At 47.2% G+C, this 19634-nt stretch overlaps 2 protein-coding genes across 2 annotated transcripts in view; one reads left to right on the top strand and one right to left on the bottom strand.

The window, feature by feature from the left end:
* Positions 1 to 475: 475 nt before the first annotated feature.
* Positions 476 to 4746, bottom strand: LOC135245532 (WASH complex subunit 3-like). Its single transcript, XM_064318636.1, has 7 exons — positions 4568 to 4746; positions 4371 to 4469; positions 4201 to 4266; positions 3940 to 4077; positions 2157 to 2255; positions 1541 to 1605; positions 476 to 1241 (listed from the first exon to the last, which is right to left on the bottom strand). Exons 1-7 carry the CDS (start codon positions 4616 to 4618, stop codon positions 1151 to 1153), a joined length of 609 nt encoding a protein of 202 aa, XP_064174706.1. The 5' UTR covers positions 4619 to 4746; the 3' UTR covers positions 476 to 1150.
* Positions 3951 to 19634, top strand: part of LOC135245536 (synaptotagmin-1-like) — a 110326-nt gene continuing 94642 nt past the window's right edge. Inside the window, exons 1-2 of the mRNA XM_064318643.1 lie at positions 3951 to 4064; positions 17115 to 17219. The gene's annotated coding sequence lies outside the window, so the exon portion shown is untranslated. The remainder of the gene's footprint in view (positions 4065 to 17114; positions 17220 to 19634) is intronic.

Below are 19634 nucleotides of genomic sequence, written 5' to 3'. Positions count from 1 at the left end.
GTTTGTGTATATGGGAGTGTGTGTGTGCATGCGTGTGTGTGCCTGTGTGTGGATGTATGTGAGTTTGTGTGTGTGTGTGTGTGTGTGTGTGTGTGGAAGTGTGTGTGTGTGTGTGCATCTATGTGTATGTGCTTGTGTGTCAAAGTGTCTAAGTGTGTGTGTATGTGTGTGGGACTGTGGGAGCGTGGGAGTGTGTCTGTGGGAGTTTGTGTGTGTGTGTGTGTGTGTGAGTGCTGTAGTGCTGTGGTCAAGCGGTAGCATTCTCATTCTGTGTGTTCGACACCATGTCACACACGGCGAGAGGTGTCATTTGAGAATCACACGGCACAGAGGAGCGAGAAAGAGCCTGCCACTTCCTTCAAGATGCATCACTGCGGACACGGCCCCTTACAGCTAACATGAGAACAGAACTCACAAGACATTTCTCAAACTAACCTCAACACCTGCCACAGACTAAAACAAAAACCTTCAGAAATTAGACACCAGAAATGTGCTGATGTTTATTTTACATGTATTACATCTTTTGTTTTACCTATGCACACAATTTTGAATGCAGTAAAAATAATACACATTGAAACTATACAGATGTGAGTGTATTTTATCGACTCGTCTACTGGTTTTGAAAGCAGTTCTAATGTTTATCTGTAATAGGAAAATTCGGGCCACTGCACCCTCCTCAAATAGCCGTGGCTACACAGAAATTTAGCAGACTTAAAGTGCAACTCGGGAAATACAGGTAGGGTGAATGAGGTCAAGGTTTCGTTTTTAACGGGAAATCCACATAACACAAAAGCTGGCATTTCTGTAGAATATGGTGCATTTCTGAAAACATGGCAGATTTTATGTGTGGTCAGAATAAGTTTGGCTGCTTGTTATTATTACTGCTACTATTCTGTGCACTTAATTGAACCATAATTCACTAGTGTACTGTACTGTCCTTAAAAAATCAAAGAGCAAACGGGTGTTATCCCTTTATCATACTTATACATTTTTACACTGAGCTATAAGACGTATCTAATCTTATGGGATTTAGAGATTGTTTCCCACAAAGCACCATTATCGTCCTTTGAGTCACTGCAAAGGGGCAGGACTTTCCTGTCCTGCCTGTCATACACACTGGCCCTGCATAGGCCAGGGAGAGGGCGGGGTTTCAATCGCTGAAAGACGATTCGCTGTCAGAGCTGTTGTCATCTGCTTCCTCTGTGGCCTTCCCTGCATCCGGCACAGGAGCATCAGGGGTGCTGCGACAGGCAGACAGATCACGTCCATCAATCAATGCCTAGCAACAATAGGTTGACAGACAGTTCTGCCCTGTTGGCAAAGCGTAGCAGAGACAGCCCATCTAAATCAGAGGGAGTAGAGAATTGTTGGGAGGGGGGCTGAGAAGTTGAACACACTAAGCTCCTTTAGCAAGGGTTGGGGCCATTCTATTCCAGTTCAGTCCATTTCAGTTCCTTCCCTGATTGAACTGACTGAATTGTAATGGAACGGAGCCCGGCTCTGCCCTGTGGCACAGAATATGGGAAGCAAACAAACTTACTCAAGCAGACTTGGGTCCAGGCCCTCCTGGACCATCTTGTTTTTAATGGCCATAACCGGAACACCCTGAGGAGAGAAGGCAAGACCTGAGTCTCAATTCAGACCGCAAGGATAACACAGGTATGTGTGTGTGTGTGTGTGTGTGTGTGTGTGTGTGTCTATGTCATACCTGGGTCAAATATGTATTTGTTTTGGATTCAAATACTTTTCTGTGCTCTGTTGATCTTGCCTGGTGTAGTTGAGCCTGCCAATATGACCGGATAGGCCGGGTTTGCACTTTTTGAGAGTATTTCATTGGTTCCAATACACCAGACAAGATCAGTGGAGCGTAGAAAAGTATTTGAATCCAAAACACATACGTATTTGACCCAGGTCTTTGTCCATGTACAGTATGTGAGAGTGTAGCTCAGTTCCATTTCAGTGAAGGTAGCCTCAACCCCAGATACTCAATCTAAAGTGACTGGAAACGGAAGTTACAGGTTTTCAACAGTCCACTATCTGAGGCTTGTGAAGTACCCTTCGATTAACGCTGAAGACCTCCGAACACTGGGCGATACACAAACAAGGAAACTGACCTATAACCTCTCTTGAACTTTAACCTCTGACCCGCGACTCACCACTTGGACCATTTTCAGGTATCTGGCATATCGTGAGTCTTTGGCGACGGTTGGAACGTTGTCTTTCGGCGCTTCCGTCCTCGGCTGCTGCCCCGCCTCCTGCGCATATTGAACACACCAGATGCTTCCAGAGGCCGTATACATACAAATAAAACAACAATCTCAAACTGCACTTGATTCCATAACATGACAACTTTGTCAGGACTAAGGGGCGGCAGTGTAGTGTAATGGGCTGGGAACCGATCTTGTAACCTAGGGCTGTAGGTGAGTCCTTGGTAGGACCTTGCCGTTGTATACTTGAGCAACGTACTTAGCCTCAGTATATGTCCAGCTGTTTAAATGTATGCAATTTAATTGCTATGTAAAAGTTACCTCTGGATAAGAGCGTCTGCCAAGTCCCCGTAATGTAATAGACCGAGTTCAGAATGCATTAATTATACCCGTAAAAATATATTTAGTGAATTTGAAAGCAGACAAAGCAAACACTTACACACCATAACAAGACATAACAGCAACACTCAAGAGAACATAACGGGAAAGGGCATTAAAATGCGACCCCGTGTGTATGTTGAACATAGACAGCACGTGAACGTGCATGCACGTACTGTATATGAGTGTGTGCACAATGGGCTCTACATCTATTTCACTGTAAACACCAGTGTGTATGAACATGAGTCCCCGTGGAACTGGACCTGTTTGGAGTTCCACCCCGCTAAATTTATGATGGGCAATACTACAGTTTATCCCTCACCACTTAAGTTATATATACATACATACATATATATATATATATATCATATGTTACCATATGAAACGTGATCAAACAATCTGTTTAAAAATTGTAATCTAAAATTTAACACGGAGACCAGGAATACCTACGAACACTAATTTGTTCAGCGACCCCAGGTGCCGCAAATTAAGTCGAATGATTGCAGCGCCAGAGGAGAGAGGCGCTGCGCGAGCCCAAGCCGAACGACAGCCCAGAAGTTCCTCGCTATTTTACACAGACAGTGTAAGTAACTGACGATAAACAATTTTTTACTAACATTACTGATAAAACAAAAAGCGGTCCAGTCATGAAAACAAAGAAAAGTCGAAGTATGGTTTGTCAGTTGCGTCCGTTTAGAGGGCTGCCAGAAGTGAATATCCATTGCAATTGGACACGCCTGACAAACATCCAGCTCGTGTTTACAAACGACACGCTTCAAACGGAAGTATTATTGTTTTTCTGCTTGAATATTTGGGAAACGTAAGTACACATCTTCACCTTGTAGTTTAATGGAAACTTTAAACACTTTAAATGTCGCGAAATGACTGCGCTGGGTCTTTAATGCACAGGCTGGCTAGCTAGTTAGCAGTAACTAACCAATGTTTTATAGAACGCCCGCACGAGACTGATATTGCTAATTGCTGATTAAAGTTTCTTAAGCAGCTAATGGCTTGTATCCAGAACTCAGTAGATGTCGATTTTTATGCTTTGAGGTAGGCAATGTAAATACGTATTGGGGTGTCTCATTGTCATAAATAAACGGTCAGATATGAGGGATTCTATCGAACGTCCAAAACTATCAGCAAGTATGAACAGAGGATGTCCAATTTAACAGACTTGGTGAACTTGAGACTTGTTTGATATGTCAGTAACACTAAGTCATGTAGAACTGATAGGGAAGAAAGCCATAAGTGTACTTTTTTCTTGCCCCTTATATTTCAACAAAATGAGGCGTCTGTGTGTTTGAGTGCCGGGCTGCCTGCACGTGTGTAGGTAAGTTCTGTTTTCTTGTACCTCGGGAGAAGAGGGAGCCGCCGGCACTTCCGATTGGCTGCTGGACATCATCACTGAGCCATTAACGTCTGCTGACGCCTGTGTCGGCGGACACGCCCCCTCGACCGTGACAGTCTCGAGACCAGGTATGGAAGAAAGCTTGCGGGAGGTACAATGAGACATGTGCACATCAAAAATGTAACATTTCCCAAAAATCAAATTATATTAAAACGTCTAATGAAGAAGAGGTACACGTGGTCTTATCTGAAAGATTCGACAAACCTTTGCTTCCAAAATGCTAAGCGTAGTTTCAATTTGTTGGATCCGGAGGGATACGTTGGCCAATTTCTGAACGAAAGAGAAAGATTGTGTGAATAACAGTACTATTGAATAATAACAACACAATGATTGACAACCGATAAAGCAATCCATGGAGAATGAGAGAACGTTACTTCTTCGCATACGGTGGAGAACCGGTTCAGGAAGCGGACTGTATGCACTATGAACTGATTAAGAAACGCCACGACTCTCTTCTGCTGGATAGCTGGAACCTAGAGAACGACCAGAAATACAATTAGTTAAACAGTAGTAGTCATGTCTAGCTTCGTTGTTGTATTCTAGCTCGATTATTAGCTAGCTAGCTGCTCACTTTAGTAAGGTCCACCCCAGATCCTACTATTGGCAATCCGTCCTCATCCATCGTTCTGTCCTTTCTGTATTATTTGCAAAAAATTAGAGATTTGTTTCAGAGTATTATTTTGGTGTAAATTCGAAGCTTTTCCGAGAGTGTGAAGGAAACCACAATAAAGGAAACTTCCGGAGACCAAACGGACGGAAAAATTCAAAATAAAAGCCAGATTTGGTTGTCTTTTTAAAATTCTCTTACTTGGCTGAAACTAAAGAAAAATGTGTATTTGCATCAACACAATATATAATCTTGTCATTAAACAAATGTGTAATGTAAGCCTAAATTAATTTAATCAGTACAGAAAACAATTATATGCATGTTACTTCCATAATTGAGTATTGCCTACAATACAAACCTTGACCTCCAGTGCAAAGAAAATGGGTGATGCAGTTAATATCTAGTTTGTAGATCAGTTGTTTCACCTTACTGTGTTGGTACATATTGTTACTGGTGCTTTAGTGCTTCCACAGCTGCCAGATTGATCTCAAAGACTAAACACTGCCCACCATTATGATCCGTTTCAGCTCCAAGTAATGGAACTTAAACAAATGCTTTCGATACTCATAATTAATCTATACGTCAGAAGGAAACCCAGTATACTCAGGGGTACTCCTGGGGGGTATTTCATGGAGCAGGATTACTGAGTTAGCTGGATGACTGCACTGAGTAAAACCCTGAACAGCTCTTCAGTACTTCAGTCCATGGTCCAGATTTGGACCGGTTTCGGGTTTTTTTCAGAACACTTATCCTGCTAACTTGGTAATCCTGCTTCCTGAAACAGGGCCCAGGACTTGAGCTTGGATCCCCAACATGAAAGTGTACATGCTGGCACACAAGGGGTAAGCTGGTGATATATGCTTCAAGCTAAATATCAGAAACTGTAAGGCATGTTCAAACAACCACAAACTAAAATTGTAAAATCATCTTACCAGTGAAAAGCAGCAGTTTCTAACCCAAAATATGACGTTCTTGTGTGCTCCAGGAAAATTTCCTGGGGATTGGTTTCACATACTTTTTGACCATAAATGTTTCAACCAATTTCAAGCACCGATGAATAATAATAATAATACCTCTAATTTATATAGCGCTTTTCTAGGTACTCAAAGTCGCTTTACATGGGGAAACAAAAAGAAAGAGAAATAAAACTATTAGGTGAAAGAATAAAAGAAATGGTGTCTAAAAGTAAAAACAGTAAAAACACGTGGGGGTAGGGGGTTAGCTGGGGAAAGCAAGTCTGAAGAGGTGGGTTTCGAGGGCGGTTTTGAAAGATGGGAGGGTGGGGGCATCTTTGAAGTGGTTAGGGAGTGTGGGGGCAGCAACTGAAAAGGTCCTATCAAACCAGGTTCGGCGCTCGGTCCTGGGAGTTTTCAGGAGGTTGGCATCACCCAAATATGCATTTTAAATGTCAACTGGTGGTTGTGTGAAGTAAATAACTGCACCCCCCCCCCCCACCCAAAACAACGAGATTCCCTAAAACTGGTGCTTTTCCTCTTCAGCTTGTAATAAATGCATGCAGACCTGCCATAAAATCCCTTTTAGTAGTCATAGCAACAGGATTTAGGGCACAAGTGGATCAATCTGGCAAATTACACCCCTTCATTAATTCCTCACACAGCCATTACAAACTCTTATGACTGGGAGACAGAGCTAATGTAGAGCATAATAGAAGTCAACAGCAATATGTGAATTGTGTGAGGGAGGGAAGTCATGGAGGGAAAATAAATACTGTTGCATTGGCTCTTCATGAACGCATAAGGTTACAAAGCACATTGATCCCAGGTCTTAATTCTATATATAATATATATATAATATATATATATATATATATATATGTATTTGCATTTATATTTTAGGTTTCTCGATGTGTCTTGCTGGCTGAGTGCAAGAAATGTGCACAGCAGGGGCTGAATCCTTGACTTTACTGCAGTTCCTCTTTCCACCAGTAGATGGCGATGTTGCTTTTCCCAATGTTGTTATGTTGTTTCTTTATTTAACCTTCAATTAACCAGGTAAAACCGATTGAGAGCAAGTATTTTTCAAGGGTTGACCCGGTCATTGTGCAGCTGTGTGTCTGCTGATGCAGGTTCACTGCAAATAACAGCAAATGCAAACGTATTGCTTAATATGGGCTATTTTCAAATGTGCAAGATTTACAGGGTACAGTCCTCAGTTAGAGAATTGGACATTTTTCTGGATATTGAATTTTGTCTATATAAAAATTTTATCTTGAATTTAATTGATAATTTATCCTACTATAACATATTGTGCAACCATGGTGCATAATAACGGCAAGGGGTAATGAAAAATAATATTTTTTAAAATGGAATCCGTCCTGCAGTGTGTGGTTGGCTTGGGATGGACTGGACGGAGTCTGTTCTCAAGCACGCGGTGTGTGGTTGGTTTAGGATGGGCTGGGCGGAGCCTATTGTCAAACCCACAGTGTGTGGTTGGTTTAGGATGGGCTGGGCGGAGTCTTCTCCAGTCTTGCTGTATGCAGTAGGCTCAGGATGAACAAAGTATTTGGAGTGCAGGCGTCTGACATGATCACAAGAACCCTTACCTGATGGGGTTCTCTCATGATCAAAGTCACCTCCCTTCAACAGGGACTTCTATCATGTAATCAAATGAATAACTGAAGTTACCCTGCCTATGATTGTTGTATTATTGATATTATTTTTTGCCACAGCCTTTCTCGGATGGCAAAAATCATTCGTGTGTCTGTGCAGGGCCGAGGGAATGTACCAACTGAACAGCTTCCGTTGATCATGAGATCAGTCTCACTTTTGATTCATATTTTTGATCTAAGCAGCGTACTCCAGACTGGGGAACACACCGCGCATCCAGTACACACAGAAAAACAAACACCTTCGGAAAATCGTTAATTCCGTTAATCCCTCAGTTGATTAATTGCTCTGATTAACAAGTGAATCATTTTGGCCCTAATATATACGCAAAATTACTGCTTAGTGTTATTAGGCCTGTAGTGTTGCTCATTGGTTTAAGGAAGCTCAATGAAGTATGCACAAAGTTCTTGGAGTCACCTCGGGACAAACCTGATATAATCTTCCCATTATAATATTTATGGCGGCTGCATAAATGCGCTTTAAATCACCTGTTTTGGAAAGTAAAGGTGTGCGTGCTGTGCGGAATCCATATTCCGTAAATGCCTTCCATTACGTTCGGGAATCGGGGGGGACAGATATAAATCTGTGCGCATAGTTATTGGAACAGGCACGGATATCGGTTAGTCAGGCAAACGGGTCGATGCACAGTGACGCAAATGAAGCAAAATAAAGAGAGGGTGTTGGAACGAGTGAGAATGGAGATTGAGTCATTAATTAATTCACGATCAGGACTTTTTGTGTTAAGGTGTAGAAAAACAAGTTGTCAGTCGTGGCAAGTCATTAATCAATCGTCAAAATGTTCACCATTTATTGAGGTGAAGGGCCATGCAAATTCAGTTTATTATTGTCATCATTATTATTATTTAGTCTCCATAGCCAATGATGGCTAAGTGGCTAAAACAAATGTTCTTTTAGCTCAGAAAAAAAGGAAAATGTTTTATTTTTTCGATTTCTAAAATGGAAGCTCGGTCTGTGGTTAGCTTGAGATGGGCAGTGCTGAAAAGCATAATGTTGACTTAATAGTACAATGTGGCGCACAGACCTGTGTCTGTAAGTGTGACCCATCAAAGGTATCATATAACACCAGTATAACCTCCTTTGATTTATTCTCACTACCTTGTGCTATGTATGCCAGCTTTTGGGTTGGCCTATCATGCTACCGCTGCATTATGCCCAGACACTGGTAGATTCGCAGACGAGACTGATGGGTTATGTAACGTCCAGGAGAGGCTGCAATCACATCTTTCACAGTGAAGGGTACGTTAATCAAGATGAGTTACTCTTGATTTAGGAGCGAAATTGGAACGGCATACCCAACCGACCCACGCCTTGCGTAAAGCGCTCGAGATCTCGGCGCGCGCTAAATCGCTCCTCATGAATGGATGCTATCTCAGCGCAAGGCCTTTGTCGGTAGAATAATACCTTATTAAGCCTGATCATCCTGATTAAGTGCGCGGAGGGTCCAGCTGACGAAACCGAACAGATGATCTTTTACGCAACCGAGGCATTCGTAACCTTTGTTATTTTGCGGCCGTTTTCAACCGATAAAACGAACCCTACGATACAAACACGAAAGGCAAAAGATCGATTATTCTTTTCGAAATCATGCAGTATTACATTTAAAGGCCAGCATGTTCGAGCGAAACCTTTTGCACTGCGCATATCCCGAAACAAGACTGGACAGCAAAGAATCTGCAACTGCTCGGCACTGCTGCGCATTTACGTGGACAGACGCTGCGTAAATTTACTTAACGAAACACCTCCACACTGTTCCCTGATTCTGGAATTTTTGAAAAAGAAAAAAGAAAAAAAAAAAACTAAACAAAAAAAGAACCCAATACTTTTGAAACCGCTTTTTGCTGATGAAAGTCTATAATTCCGCTCCCCATAGGTAACCATTTTCTATCACAGCAATTGGTTGACAGCATATAATTTTCACAAGTGAACCTCCAGCGTAATGTGTGTAAGGCCTCATTATCCTTCCTTATAAATGTACTCATTAAATACTTTTTTTCAATGAACAGCGGCATTGTGGGATGTGGCACGGTTAAGAACTGGCAGCTAGCAATGTAATTTGGAGTAATTTGAAAGGTTACCGTGAATATGGTCGGCCACCTGCTATTGCACATAAAACTCCCACACTCGCAAAATGGATTCTGCTGGGCTGCCTAATTATGCATGTTGATTCTGCCCTGCGACCAGTTTTATATTGAAATCACAGATATCCACAGTTTTATAAAACACGGAAGGAGTTTTGAACGGAGTTGAATTTGAAGTTTTGAATTGACTTGAAATAGTAAGTTCTGTGTTGAATAAGCTGTGAAATTCATCTTAGGCCAGTGGTTATCCTACAGTACTCGGTCCCGGGGACCAGTGTTTGCTAAAGAAATGTTTGCTAAAACTTGGTAACAGCGTGCTTTGGTATGATTGTGGTATAAAAATGTCAGCCCAGACAAAGTTTTTCCATTTATGCAACATTTCAGTGCCGCCTTATGAAATGTGTCGATTATTCAATTAATTGCTTTACTTGACGGTAGCATTGGACGGAATTAGCTGTGACGTGGAGGTTACGGATGTGATAGCGTTCCTCACTGACGCACTGAATGACTGATGAACATTTTTAATGAGTCTTCCCACAGTCCACCTGCTCCAGTTGTACCGCTAGTATAAAGTGCATCTTTAATGGTTAATTTAGTGACTGGGTGAATGTGAATGTGACCCACCTGAGTAAAAACTCTCACTCCTCCTTGGCAGTGCTACAGCCGATTGCGTCTCACGCTGCTGGTGGTCCAGTGATGTCACTGCACTTGGACTGAACCAATCAAGAGGCCCCACAATGCGTTAAAGCAGATCAGTGAGCCCACGAGCGCTGTCTTCCGGAGCCGGTGCGAGAACATCCTCAGCGCGTCACAAAATTATTTACGTCGATTGGCAAATTGACAGCTACGTGTGCATTGCCACCGCAGCGGTTTGCGGTCCACTTTAACCGCATCCACTGCTGCTGCCTGTTTAGAGAAACGCGCAAGTTTAATTTCCCAATTTTTATCCGTAAATTAAATTGGGACTGCGTGCAATCAGCAGGCCAACACCTTTTTTTTTTGGGATGATTTTCACAGGAATCTATTTATTCCCGAGCAGCTGTGCCTCTGGTTGAAAGGCGGCAGATTGGCTCGCAGACGGGGAAAGGAAAGCGCGTTTTCATGCGCCGAATTAACACGGCGTTTTCAGTGTCGCTCGCGTTACTGGGCAACGTTAAGCGCGCCGCGCCTTTAATTCTCATCTATTAAGGTTCCACAGTGTGCGAAGCTTTCAGCCCGAGCGACGCCTTACCTTTTAATCTCCCCGCAATGTGACATCATTTTCTTCGCGATTAAAATTTGGACAGCCGCGCTTTTTGGCTGAGAAAATGTAGCTGCTTTAAGGCGTGTATCACGAGGACATGAAAACCCTTATCCAGTTACAGTACAATATAGCATAAAGCTACTGAAATGACTGTCTTCATGCATTATAAATTTGTGTGTGTGCGTGCGCCCTACGTGTAGATCTTTGGTGTGATTCTGATATGAATATTAGTAATGGCCAGTTGCTGTCAGCTAAAATGGCAGTGTGTGTGTTTAGGGTGACCTGACCGCAGCTCTCTCTCTTTCTCTCTCCCTCGCACTCCAGTTCTTTCCTCTCCCTCTTTGTTATTTTTTCTTTCACTGTCTTCCTCCTTCCCTATCACTCCCGCGTTTCCTTTTTTTCTTCTGGTTCATTCCTTTCTCTGTTTCACTGTCCAAAGAAAATAAAGACCAAACAAACTGGGGCACATGTTAGTGTGTGTGTGCGTGCGTGCATGTTTGTGTACATGTGCATGCATGCCAATATTTTGGTAATTTTCCCTCCTTGTAATAAACCGCATTGCTTTTTGTAGTGTTTCGGTGTGCGTTAAAACTGCTGAATCACTTAATGCATGTGTACTGTGGATGTGCCGTGTGGACAAAACGGCATGGTTTGTGAAGCTGTTCTGCGATTGGTTGCCTGCTTTGAGGTTCCAGAACTTTCCATCAGGCTGAAAAAGCCGCAGGCTTGGGTCCCAGCCGTTTCACGTGGCCCTACCACGGCTCGGCTCCTTTGGAAAATGAGCTCTAATTCGGGTCTTTAAGCCCCACCGCATGCCCGTCGAGACTCTTGTCGTTTTTATATGGCGGAGTGTGGCACAGTGGGTAAGGAACTGCGCTTGTAACCGAAAGGTCGCAGGTTCGATTCCCGGGTAAGGACACTGCCGTTGTACCCTTGAGCAAGGTACTTAACCTGCATTGCTTCAGTATATATCCTGCTGTATAAATGGATACAATGTAAAGTGCTATGTAAAAAGTTGTGTAAGTCGCTCTGGATAAGAGCGTCTGCTAAATGCCTGTAATGTAATGTAATATCTGTTGTGGCACAACACCGTTCCTGGCCATCGTTAATTCAGGAGGGCTAATGGAGTATCACACTTCAGCGCTACTGAATTTAAGTCCCTTACGAAACTCATTCCGTTTATGTTGATTGTGCCGCGCTCCCCTAATGTCCCGGTCCTGAAACAGTGTGCTTTCCCCCCCCGTAGGCTCAGGTCAGGCACCTGAACGCGTCGTTTAATTCAGCCGCTTTGCCGGCCAATTAAAATCGTCAAAGCAGAGAGAGGGGAGAGCTCAAACTGGCTGTCCATCATAAAATAAAAAATTAAAAATCCCACTTCTTCACGCTTTTAATAGATACGTGTGATTGAATTGAGTTCAGTCTTCGCCTGAAGGTCCCCCCCAACCGCAGCCTAGTTGCAGTTATCGACACGCGCTGATGGATGTGAATGTCGTGCTCATGAAAGTTCTCTATACCGTTTAAGTGTAAAGAGTTGTATAGCTCTCACTGTGCGATGGGTCATTCATAGAAAGTGTTACCGGGATCCCCCCCCCCAAAAGCTGGAATGTCCTTGTGCACGCTGCGCTGAACGCTAGTCGGAAACGGAGCTGCAGATTTAACCTGAGTGACGCCGCCGCCGCCACCACGCTGCCCAGCGTTCGCACGCGCTCAGTCTGGGTCGGTCCCAGCGCGTTTCGGCCAGCCGGTGTTACCATCACCCCCCCCCCCCCCCCGGCTTCGTTCAGTTCGTTCGACCGGTATCTATTCATTCGACCGGTATCTATTCATTCGACCGGTATTGATTCGTTCGACCGGTATCGATTCGTTCGACCGGTATCGATTCACCCAACACAACGGCGACTGTCCTTTCGTTCTCGGTCAGCTTTAGCCTGGTCAATGGTGTGCAGCTGGTGGTCATACCCTACTTCCTGGCAGGGGCACCAGATTGGGGATGGGGGGGGGGGATGGGGGGTTGGGTTAGGACTATTCCAAGGGTTTTGGGGGGGGGGGGGGCGGGGGAGGTGCGATGTGAGATCACTTCATTGGCCTCTTTCATTATTCCATCCATATAGCTTCTGAGTTGAAAGGAGGATATTTCAAAACCTATTTAGACAACCAAAGCGAGGCAAATGGCTAATTGATTCTTCAGCATGTATCCACTCTTTCCCTTCTGCTGAGGACCTAGGAGCCAGAGGACCTGGTTTCTTCAGAGGGATTCTATCCAGAGCAGATTTTTTCTGCCATTCAGCCTAGGCCTTTTCTTTTGAAATAAAAGGCAGCAGTTCTCAGATCCAAAATGGCTCCCGTTACCGACGTTGATTTAAGTTCTTGTGTGTATTACCGCAGGTGAAAAGGGCTTCATGGGAGCATGGGGTGGCAAAAGAGGTCCGCTGATTTGATTTGCCCTTCTGGTGGGAACCATTATGGGAAATGCTACAGTTCATGGGGGAGGTAGTGCAGTGCTGCACCTGAGCGCTGGCTTCCTGGGACGGGGAGAGGTCGTACAGATGGGCAAAGGCGGCAGGAGCCAATCCCTCTACAGAGGATTGCTTGGAACAATTCTAGCAGCGCTGCGTTACAATGCGGTCAATTGCAGATGCAGCACAAAAGCGTGACCGGTTCTGCGTTTTTGTTCGATTTCTCGAGTAATTCAATTTTCCTAAATTTCGCTGTCCCGAAAAGCTGAAGATCGAACGGAAACGAGGCGCTAACGCTTCCCTTTTAGCGGCCGACCCGAAAGGGCGTGGCCCGTGACCGGCGCAGGCTTTCCCCCGAGAAGGTTCCGGAGAGGAAGGGGAAACCGATTCGCTTCGCTCCCCACGAGCGGCGGCATCGCAAAAATAATTGACACTTTCGAGGACAGGGGGAAGTGCTTGTAATTGGAGCCAGATCCGGGGAACCTCTCTAATGGATTAGGATTAGTCTCGCCGACGAGAGAAACAAAACAAAAATGACGTAGAGCGGAGGGAGTGAAGGAGGGAGAAAGTAATAAATGGTGGGTAAGGGCACAGGAGGTTAGAGAAGAAAGGCAGCAGGAGGGAGAGAAAGGCAAGGAAGAAGAATGAAAGAAAGCAGAGAGGGGTGGAGGGGAAGAGGAAGAGGGAGAGAAAGCAGAGAGGGATGCAGGGAAAGAGGGAGAGAAAGCAGAGAGGGGTGGAGGGAAAGAGGAAGAGGGAGAGAAAGCAGAGAGGGGTGGAGGGAAAGAGAAAGAGGGAGAGAAAGCAGAGAGGGATGGAGAGAAAGAGGAAGTGGGAGTGAAAGCAGAGAGGGATGGAGAGAAAGAGGAAGTGGGAGTGAAAGCAGAGAGGGATGGAGAGAAAGAGGCAGAGGGAGAGAAAGCAGAGAGGGATGAGGGAAAGAGGAAGCAGAGGTTGGACGGGGAGGGCGAGGTGGAGAGATTTGGCAGGAGCACTGCTGCACGCCCTTGCCTTCTGTGACCCCTTGACCTTTGCTCGTCCAATAGGAGGAAGCCTACGCTTCCCCCTTGGCCCTTGGGGTCACCTGTCCTCTCTGCCACATCAGCCGCACCGCAACCGTACACCCAAAGGCCAGCCGCGTTCAAACAGATTACCGTAAAAGACTCCACCCCCGATATTATGCCAGCTTTGTTTAGTGTTGTATCGGCACGTGTGTGTGTTCGTGTGCTTGCAGCGGTAGCTTTGGGAACGAGCTGCACTCCAAACAGCACCGCCTCGCCCGGGGGCAGGCCAGCCCCGTCCTGGTCCCGGTCCCGGTCCCGGTCTCGGTCCTGGTCCAGGTTTTTGCTCCATCCAAACCTCTTATTCCATATCTGGATTTGCTTTCGTTCGTCAGGTGTAATGAGCGCAGGTGACCAGCAGGTGGAGGCACTCAGCACTTCCCCCCCCTATCCAGAACATTCAGCCTCAGACTTTTAATCACCCATCGAACTTACGAGGTCAAGCTGAGACGGAACAGAAACCAGCAACGTCACTGGCTCTCCAGAACCAGGGCTGCCTACCCCCAGACCGTTGCTCTTCTACTCTCAGAAGAGAGAGGTTCGGAAAGACGGGTTTCGGCTCCCGCTGCCCGGGCGGCGCGGCCTGGCCTGTAATTCGGGAGCGGGCGTGGACGCACGCGGACGCACGGGGTCCCACGTCTGTGAGTCCCGTGCCCGACGCGGCTGAGGAGGCATCGCGTTCGCGGTTCCCGGGGTCGTTAATTAGAGCGAGAATGTGAAGTGTTCACCAATCACGCGATGAGATAATGAACGAAATAGAATCACGCAAAGGACCGGAGAAGGACTCAGTTAAGTGTAAAAATCGTATTATTTGTTTCCCCGCTTCGTCACTCCTTAATGTGCTTTTAATTAGTTTTCTTTTTTTTTAAAAGGCGCAGTAACCTGTTTAATGCCCTGATGCACGCCGGTCTTATAAACAAGTTTCAAGTTTGTTTGAGCCGTTCATGCAAATGGACTATACTGTAGTGCACTGTGATTGTATGCATTTTTAAGAATGTAATATTTGACAGTGCTGTATTGTTTTTTTAAAACATTTTTTAGAAAAGTGTGCTCACTGAAGCACTCCACAGGATTTAAGCGTGTCACTTATAAGGAATGGTTACTCAGTGCGCTTGTGTGGTAGAATGAGTAAGGAGTAGGTCTTGTAACCTCAAGGTACCCCTTGAGCAAGGTGCTTAACCTGCACTGCTTCAGTACATGTCCAGCTGTGTAAATGGATGCAGTGTAAACGCTGGGTAAAAGTTTAAGTCTCTCTGGATAAATGCCTGTAATGTAGCGTAACGATGCTGGAAGACTTCCGGACCGCGCTGCGTGGCGCGTGGAGAACGTGGGGCCCGGTACTTAAAGCACGCAATCTGAAGCTTTTAGGGCTTGGCGAGAGGACCGAATGTTCCTGTCGTTCACATCAAAGGCAGGAAGTAAGTCCCCGCCCCCACCCCCACAGTAAGCACATGAAACCCTAATGCGCGCTCAGGTTCAGGTTCAGGTTTATTGACCACTGCAGTCCTGTCCCCTCAGTCTGCGGTGCTGTCAGAGTCCGTATAAAGCAGGGCGTCGGATGCCTGTGTAAAAGGTCAGCTTTTAGGCGTCTTGATGCGCTGCAGCTGGGAGTCTGTACGGATTAAAAGATCGCTTTGCAGCACGGTAGGAGTTTTTGCGAGAGCACGCTAATTCTGCAAAGTGACCTAATCAGCTTAATTGAAATGCACCTTCCGACAGCCGACTTACTCACGAGTGACTTCGTAATTAGTGCCTACTTCAAGTGAAATTTGTCAACACTTGTGCAGCAAACCACAGGGAATCTCTCTCTCTCTCTCTCTCTGTCAGTCTCTCTCTCTCTCTCTCTCTGTCAGTCTCTCTCTCTCTCTCTCTCTCTGTCAGTCTCTCTCTCTCTCTCTCTCTCTCTCTCTCTCTCTCTCTCTCTGGGAATTGCATCTCCGTCGGTCTTTCACAGAGCTGGTTTGATATGACAGTGTCTCTGCACTTCCGTTCCCATTTCGGGCTGGTCTTATCTCCTCCCCTTGGAGAGCGAAGCCCCCCCCCCCCCGATGCACGCCTCGCCTCGCCCGTCCCATTTCCGCCCCGGCCCGTCCGCCGGGCTCAATTTCCGCGCGGCGGCCGAGCCCGCTTGCCCCGTCCCGCCAGATAAAACCGAACAATATGACGCTTATCGCTCGGCAACCCGTGCGACGCCGGACGCTGGGAGAGCGGAAACGAAGGGGGGCGGGAGAGCGGGGAGCGCCGTTCGGAAGACGTCCGGCGAGACGAGACGAGAACGCGGCGAGCGCGCGGCCGCTCGTTACCACGGCCATCGGTTACCGCGGCAGCCCTGAGGCCCGTCGCTGGTACGCGCGGCTTTCCCCGCGTAGCTGCGGTCGTGCTGTGTGAACGCAAACAAACAGCCTCTTATTTAAAGTCCTTTATTGTCATTAGTGGGACCCCCCCCCGGAGGCCAGAAGGGAGGGGAAGGGGGGTGGCGGTAATGCAGGATGAAAGGGTCATCCTAGTTTACCGCTGCCCGATTCCACATCCCAGGCATCGCCTCCCTGCTCTCGGCCAATCAGACGCGAGGACCCCGTGATGCGGACCCCCTCTCACTGGAGGGATTCCCAAGGAGCGTGAAGACGGTCCGTTAAAGGGTCGAGAATCTCTCTCTCTCCCTCTCTCTCTCTCTCTCTCCCTCTCCTTCTCTCTCTCTCTGTCTCTCTCTCTCTCTCCTCCTCTCATCCTCCCCTCTCTCCTCCTCATCTTCTCCTCTCTCTCCCCCTTTCTCATGCAGAGGTTGCAGGCGCTCAGTCCGGCGCTAGGTGAATCCACTCTGCATTTTTTATTTTATTTGTTTTTTAACCGGGAGGGAAACGTCGGCGTGCGTTCGTCACGGTCGAGCCCCGGGCAGAAGGCGGCCGTGGCAGCCGTGAGCCAGCGGGAGTGTCAGGAGACCCCCCCCCCCCCCCACCCCTTCCTCCTCCACCCTAACCCCGTCACCCACACCCCCAACCCCTCCCTCCCTCCCTCCATGTTCAAGGCACCACCTTTCCGGAGAGGAAAGCCAGCCTCCTAAATGAGCTTCCATCCGAAGACGGGCGACGTGCATCCACACCGGTGCTGAGAGCGGGGGACGGGACTCCAGGTGAGAAACGGCTTTCTCTCTCTCTCTCTCTCTCTCTCTCTCCCCCTCTTTCTCCCTCTCTCCCTCTCTCTCAGGTGCCACTATGGAGGGGGGGGGGCATCTGATTATGGAGCAAGGCTGGGAAGGGGTTTGGCAGGTTTACGTGCTCGCCGGTTCGCTGCCATCCCTAGCGCGGCGTGACTTTACCCATGATGCATTGCGCGTCTTTTATCTGGGCGCGTGGGCGGTACAGCGGCCTGGCGTCAGCGTGCGGTACACGCAGCGTAAACACGCGCGCGGTGTCGAGCGGGGGGGGGGGAGCCTGACACGTGGGTAACGGGGATCTCCTCGCGTCCGTTAGCGATCCCCCGTGACCCGTAGCGTCAGGTGAACACGCCCATGCCCGTGTGCGTTCCTGTCTCTCCCCACTCGTATCTCAGATGTGACGGGTTCATCGTTAGCTCAAGTTGCTTAAAGTAAAGAACGCCATTGATTTTCTAATCGGTGCTTAATGCCTTCTGTGACAAGGAGCTTCATGCCTCCCCCCCCCCCTCTGGCTCACAGATCTTCCTTTTGTTCTTCTGAATGGATGGGATTTGGACACACAGAAATGCCACTACATGTGATATGATATAATGACACACACACACACATTGTCTATGTGTATATGGGTGTTTATTCCCTCATGTGGTGATAATTGCTATTGGTGGCTATATTCAGTTTCTTCTCTATGTGTTCAGTGTCAGTGTGTGTGTGTGTGTACAGTAAAGGCACTTCTGACATTAATCAACACGACAGCACTCTATTTACCTGCGGTTGCTGTGGTAACCAGCATCACTGACGGGCATCGCTCTGCGGCAGCTCTCCAGTTATGTAACTCGTTGTTGACAGCACTTGCGTAACTCTTTTGGCGGGAAACGTATCAATTGGGGGTGGGGGGGGGGGCGGCGGTGGTTGAATACAAATTTCTCCAAAGGGCTTAATGCGCTCGAGGCAATCTCTGCCACTGCCCCGAGCTCGAGGAGCGGAGCGGGTTTTTCTGCCGGAGCAGAAGGACCCGGTGACCCCCCCGTGGACCTTCTACCAGTGCCCCGGGGTCTGCAGCCTGTTCTAGACTTCCAGAGAGAGGGCAGGTTGGGTGAAGACCACTGCAGGGTGGAAGTATTTTTTTTTTTGGCCTTTGCAGTCAGATCATACGAGGGGAGATCCCCCGGAGGGCGAGAGAGGGACCTTTTAGTGTTTAATCCCGCTCGTTTTTTTTTTTCGGACGGGGAACGGTATCGCAGCTCGAAAGAGGGGGGAGGCTGTGCGCCCCGACGCGGTGTTATCGGTGATCCGGGGGTAAAGATCTGCCCTCGGGGAGGCGGAGACACGGAGACGTGCGGCCGCAGGGCTGCAGATTACCGGATCTATGGAGATAAACTGTGCGGAGTGCGGAGGGCGCTCTCCTGCTGCAGATTCATTCCAATCGGTGAAGACGTTTTAGCAACAAAGAAACTATTAAAATGAAAAAATAAATGAGAAAGACATTGCGGTGGAAAAGAATGGAAATCTTGTGTTATTAGACCTAGCTGGAGCACCGCTGGAAAGAGTGTGTGAGTGTGTGAGTGTGAGTGTGAGTGTGAGTGTGAGTGTGTGTGTGTGTGTGTGTGTGTGTGTGTGTGTGTGCGAGTGTGAACGTGTTAGTGTGTGTGTGTGCGTGCGTGTGTGTGTGTGCATGTGAATGTGTGTGAATGTGTGTATGTGTGTGAGTCTGTGTGTGTGTGTGTGAATGTGTGTGTGGCGCGCGTGTGTGTGTATGTGTGCGTGTGTGAGTGTGTGCGTGTGTGTGTGTGTGTGTGTGTGTGTGCGAGATTCAGGTTGAGTTATCCTGAAGGTCATTTCTGGCTACCGATGTGGCCGTGTACTGTACCACAGCATCAGAATGTGCCCCACACCGCGGTACCAAACGGTTTAGCCTTCTCCCCACGTTGGCGGTCCGCGTTGGCGGCATGCCACGGCCTTTGATGTGAAATGATTACAGAGACCGAACGTGTGTTTGGCCTGAAAGCATTCCCTCAATTATGACCTACTTGTCTTTGTGTTTTGAGGGGTGGCTGCCATGGCAACAGGTTCAGACTTAAGTTCAAAATAGACATGTGGAGTGTGTCAGTTAGTTTGTCATGGTGATGCCACTTTCAGCATCAGGGCGCACACGTGCATTTTTGGGGTTTGCGATACGCATCGTGCTTATGAGACTGGCGGGTACTGCTTATGAAGGAGTTAGGTAGCTCTTATGAAGGCTCGTTCACAGAAGGTCCCGTCCCTTCTTTCATATTTTGGGAGCTTAAGACACTGGCACCTCGTGGGAGGATGCAGTGGAGCTGTATGAGGATGCAGTGGAGCTGTATGAGGATGCAGTGGAGCTGTAGGAGGATGCAGTGGAGCTGTAGGAGG

The sequence above is a fragment of the Anguilla rostrata genome, chromosome 19, assembly GCF_018555375.3.
Source record: "Anguilla rostrata isolate EN2019 chromosome 19, ASM1855537v3, whole genome shotgun sequence".
NCBI classification, from domain to species: domain Eukaryota; kingdom Metazoa; phylum Chordata; class Actinopteri; order Anguilliformes; family Anguillidae; genus Anguilla; species Anguilla rostrata.
The sequence above is the reverse complement of the archived record's forward strand: the minus strand, read 5'-3'. Positions and strand labels throughout refer to the sequence as shown.

Coding starts and splice junctions, on each gene's coding strand:
- LOC135245532 (XM_064318636.1), bottom strand. CDS start 4,618: ATGGATGAGGACGGATTGCCAATAGTAGGATCTGGGGTGGACCTTACT. Junction 4,078..4,200: donor TTAGCATTTTGGAAGCAAAG/GTTTGTCGAATC, acceptor ACCTCCCGCAAG/CTTTCTTCCATACCTGGTCT. Junction 1,606..2,156: donor ACCTGAAAATGGTCCAAGTG/GTGAGTCGCGGG, acceptor TTCTCTCCTCAG/GGTGTTCCGGTTATGGCCAT.